The following is a 4,874-nucleotide window of genomic DNA, read 5'->3' as shown; positions in this document are numbered from 1 at the left end:
CGGTTCTCAAAGAATTAGCTTGTAAGTACTTTTTTAAATTATCTTTATTATAACTATTATGAAACACACATATATATCTAACCTAGCCAATGTAAATTTAAAATAAACTATCTTTAAATTGATATTCTTATAAAACTAATTAAATTCTATAGACAATGTAAAATTTAAACAAACTATCTTCAAAATTGAAATTGTTATGACACTAACTAAATTATATTAACAAAATTTTGTACCTTTCTTTCACTAAATGCCTAAATGAACTGTTTTCCACTATATAGATTCTAATCACTACTGAATGTCTTCGTACTTCAGTTATCCTTGTTTTTTGTGAAATTCATCATCATCATCATTTTGGCTTTACAACCCTGTGTGGGTCCTAGCCTCCCCAAGAATTTTTCTCCAGTCGTCCCTATCCATCGCCTTCCTCCGCCAAGCACGTATTTCCATATTTCTCATGTCTTCATCGATGTTATCTAGGAATCTTGTTCTGGGGCTTCCTCTTCTTCTTTGACCAATAGGTCAATTATTATAAGTTGATTTATACTAATCTCCAATCATAATATAATTTTAATTCCTTCCAATGTCCATCCAATATTCTTCTAATATACTTTTATAATCTTCAATAATTATTTGTGTATAATTATAAATGTGCATTAAATATATGCATAATTTTTAATCTTCATTTAACTCACTATATTAAACAATTGGACTATCTCCAACTAACTTTCATATTTCTTATTAAACTGCTTGACTGACTTACTAAAACTGTGAACAATTGACTTCACTAACTAATCTACTAACTTTCATAATAAACTGCTTGACTTCTGACTAAAAACTTCCATCTTGAATCCAAATCACGGATATTTATATCCTTTTGGATATTCCAGAACCATCTGGTAAGAGATCATGTTCCAATTTGTTCTATTTCATACTTGTATGAATTTTCTGGAACAAACCATTTCGCAAACATGGCCATCTCCGGAGATCCAGAGAATTCCATTCTTTTCTATTAATAATTTTGTTTACATTTAGGCTTTTCAGATCAGAATATATAATTAAATTAGTAACTTAACATTCTAATTTAATAAAATACACATTTCAAACAATATATTATTATAACCCCACTTTATATTCCTTATAATTCTTAATTTGACACTTGGAGTATGTATAGTTGGTTGCCTAGTCACATGGCTCACTTAAATCTATTTACAACATTAACCCTTTGTTGCCCGACGGTACTTTAAAGTGCCACAGATTTTGAACTCGTGTATATTGTACATATTTCATTTGTTTCGCTTCTGCCTGACGGTACACAGGAGTCCAATGTATTTTCTCCCTCTCAGATGCAGCGCATGTGCAAAAGTAATATTAGCATTCATATTTCATCAGTTACGTTCTGAAGTGCATGGTGTGAGGTTAGTTTCAAACTAGTCCTAACTGTTATCGTGTATTCGACATTTCGCAAGAAAAGGTAAGCTCTAATTGTATATATATAATGTAAATTGGTATATCTAGTATGCACAGAAAACAAATATTCTGTATTTAGAAAGAGGTTTAGCTAAGAAAACCTTATTTGTTTCAGAGTCCACAAAAGTACCGTCAGGAATATGGAGCATAAAAAAATAAAATGGTTTTACAACAAACCTCTTTCTGAAACAGAATTGCAAGACATCGCCAATGAAATTATGGCAGGTGATGACTTACCCTTAGATAATAATTTTGATACTGATATAGAGGAAAGTGATAACGATAGTGACACTGACTTCGATTCACTATTTCCAAGTAGATTTAAAAATAATTTCAAAAGAAATGGTGATGAGAAAAAAGTGAATATTTTACAAGATATTAGACTGCCTCCGAACATTTCAAGTGAAGTGAATGATAAAGATAATACCACAGAGTCTAGTTCTTTATATCCACATACACTTGAAAATAAATTGGATGGTAATAATGATGAGAAGCAGGATATTGTTTTACAAGATATTGGATTCTCTCCAACCGTTTCAACTGAGTCAGTCACTATCACTACTGTATCGTTGGAAGCGTGCACTTCAAGAAAATCTTGTGAACAAAACACTGCGACTATAAACAGAAAGCTGCGTTTGTCAAAAGTTGAAGTAGAAGAGTCTGCTAATAATGAAGTTCAAGAACAACCTGCTCGTAGATGGAAGAAGTGTAGTGTTAAAACCAAAATATCCGATTATCCGGAGGCGGAAGGTGTGGTCGAGGATTTGTTTGATAGTTCGGAAACACCAACCAGCGTATTCATAAAAAGTACTTGGCTCCACATAAAGCGATATCACTTACCAAAGTAATTTGTACGCTGTCCAGAGAAATATACAACTAGATCTCACCGGAAAAGGAGCTCCTCAGTTTCATTGGCATCAATTTCTTCATGGCCTATCACCAACTGCCGAACTGGAAACATTACTGGAATGGAAGTCTCGATTTAGGCATTCCTCTAGTTACTAATGCAATGTCACGTAATCGCTTGAGAAAATTTTGGCAAATATTAATTGCAACAATAACTTGGAAATTCAAAAAATAACACAGACAAGCTATATAAATTACGTCCAGTTCTGGAAAAACTCAACCAGAATTTTCAAACTCTTTACAAAACAACAAGAAGGGTCGCTGTTGATGAAAGTATGATACGTTTCAAGGGTAGGTCGACCCTAAAACAATATAATCCCCAGAAGCCTATAAAACGAGGATATAAAATCTGGTGCTTAGCTGACCAAAAAGGATATATTTCAAATTTTGATGTGTATCAAGGCAAGAATGAACAACTGCAAAATGAATTTAGACGCCATGGATTAGAGAACGTGTTGTGTTGTCATTAACAAAACCACATTGGGGCAAAAATAAAATCATCTATTTCGATAATTACTTCACATCAATACCGTTACTGGACTAACTTTGACTATAGATATTCCAACACAAACATAGGTATTTTCAAATGGAATGACAATACAATCGTGAATTTTGCAACTAACTTCCACGGAACCGAGCTGACATCAGTCAAAAGAACTAATAAAGATGGTACAAAATCTGACATAAGTTGTCCAGTAGTTGTGGAGGATTATAATCGTCACATGGGTGGGGTAGATCATGCTGATCAACTTCGTACTATGTATGGTATGAATCGTAGATCAAAAAAATGGTGGCACCGTTTATTTTGGGGATTTTTAGATATTGCATTTATAAATTCATATATCATACACTGTGACCTTATTGAAAAGATGACCACGTTTGAGTTTCGAAGGTCAGTCTCTCAAGGATTATTGAATATGAACAAATGTGAATCAAAGAAGAGAAACACAATCTTGAAACCATTACAGAAGCGTCGAAAGTACAACTTTAGCGTTTTAGACGACATTCGTTTAGGAAATAGGGGAAGCCACTGGGTCAAATACGAAGGTAATAGAGGCCGGTGTGAGTACTGTAGTGCCCAAGGTATCCAGTCACGTCCTCACAGTAAATGCAGCACATGTGGGGTGTTTCTGTGTTGCAATGAAAAAAAAAACTATTTTGCGATTTATCATGAGATAAATTTGTAACATCATATTATCAATATTTAATTATTTGTTAATGATAATGTTAATAATAAATAATTTTATAAATATACAAATAAAATATAATGCCCTATATTTACTTAGGTATTTCCTGACGGTACTCAAAAGTCCAATTTTTTGTTTTTTTCCTGTAAATATCAATCATTTAGAACAACAAAATATATTATTCATTTTGGATGTTTTTATGCCAAAAATGTAAAAATATTTGAATTTTTCCTTGAATCTCTATATTTGGGCAACAAAGGGTTAAAATACAACTTTTACACTTATTATATGCTAATTTATTAAAAATGCCCTCACATAAATATATTTTTATTAAATTCTCTAGTATATAACTTATTAAAATAATCAAATACTTTTTTATATCTAATATTATGTAGTATATAACTTATAAATTATTTTCTAAAAACCCCAATCGTCACAATATATATATATATATATATATATATATATATATATATATATATATATATATATATATATATATATATATATATATATATATATGTGTGTGTGTGTGTGTGTATTATATATATTAAAGCTGTTTCTTTTTCAATATTAGCCTCCTAAATTGTTTAAATTATCGTACCATCTTTTTCTTGGTCTGCCAATACTTCTGCGTCCATTTGGTGACTTATCTCGTGCTATTCGTACTATCCTATCCTCTATTATTCTACTAATGTGTTCGTTGGTTCCGTTTTGTCACCCATCCATTTATGTCTGCTATATTGCATGCTCTTCTTTCGTTTCTCTCTTCTGGATCTTCTGGATCTGAATCCTTGTTGTTCATCTGATAAAGTTGTTAGTTTATTGATTTTGTTGGTTACGACTTCCGTGGCAAGCTTAAGTGCGGTGTTCAGTAGATGGTATCATTTCTCCTATGTGTTTTAGAAGCTTGTTGGTTATTCCGTCTGGTCCTGGTGACTTTCTATTTTTGAGTGAATTTATGGCTATCTCTCCTCCTGAAACCTGATTTCTATTTCGTGTCTTAATTCAGATACGTTATTGTGTTTATTATTATTGTCTTTGCCTTAAAACAGTTCCGCTAGGTATCTTCCAATTCGTTTGCTGGTACATTATTGTATTTCTTCAATTCTGCCATTTCTTTCCGTTGGTTTCTTATGAATCTCGATATTTGTTTTTGTGTACCCTTGAAGTCGCTTTCCATCCTTTTTGTAAACTTTTCCCAGTGTTTATTTTTTTGTTCTTCTTACAAAACTGCTTTGTTTCATTTTGTATTCTTCTATAGGTGTTTCAGAATTCTGGAGTATTAGGTGTTTTGTACTTCGTGTAGGCCTT

At 32.0% G+C, this 4,874-nt stretch overlaps 1 protein-coding gene across 1 annotated transcript; it reads left to right on the top strand.

Annotated features, from left to right (window-relative positions):
- The first annotated feature begins 1,427 nt into the window (after positions 1–1,427).
- Positions 1,428–2,315, top strand: LOC140435967 (uncharacterized). Its single transcript, XM_072524678.1, has 2 exons — positions 1,428–1,471; positions 1,583–2,315. Exon 2 carries the CDS (start codon positions 1,608–1,610, stop codon positions 2,313–2,315), a length of 708 nt encoding a protein of 235 aa, XP_072380779.1. The 5' UTR covers positions 1,428–1,471; positions 1,583–1,607.
- Positions 2,316–4,874: the final 2,559 nt, after the last annotated feature.

This window comes from Diabrotica undecimpunctata, chromosome 3 (genome assembly GCF_040954645.1).
Source record: "Diabrotica undecimpunctata isolate CICGRU chromosome 3, icDiaUnde3, whole genome shotgun sequence".
Lineage (NCBI taxonomy): Eukaryota > Metazoa > Arthropoda > Insecta > Coleoptera > Chrysomelidae > Diabrotica > Diabrotica undecimpunctata.
The sequence above is the reverse complement of the archived record's forward strand: the minus strand, read 5'-3'. Positions and strand labels throughout refer to the sequence as shown.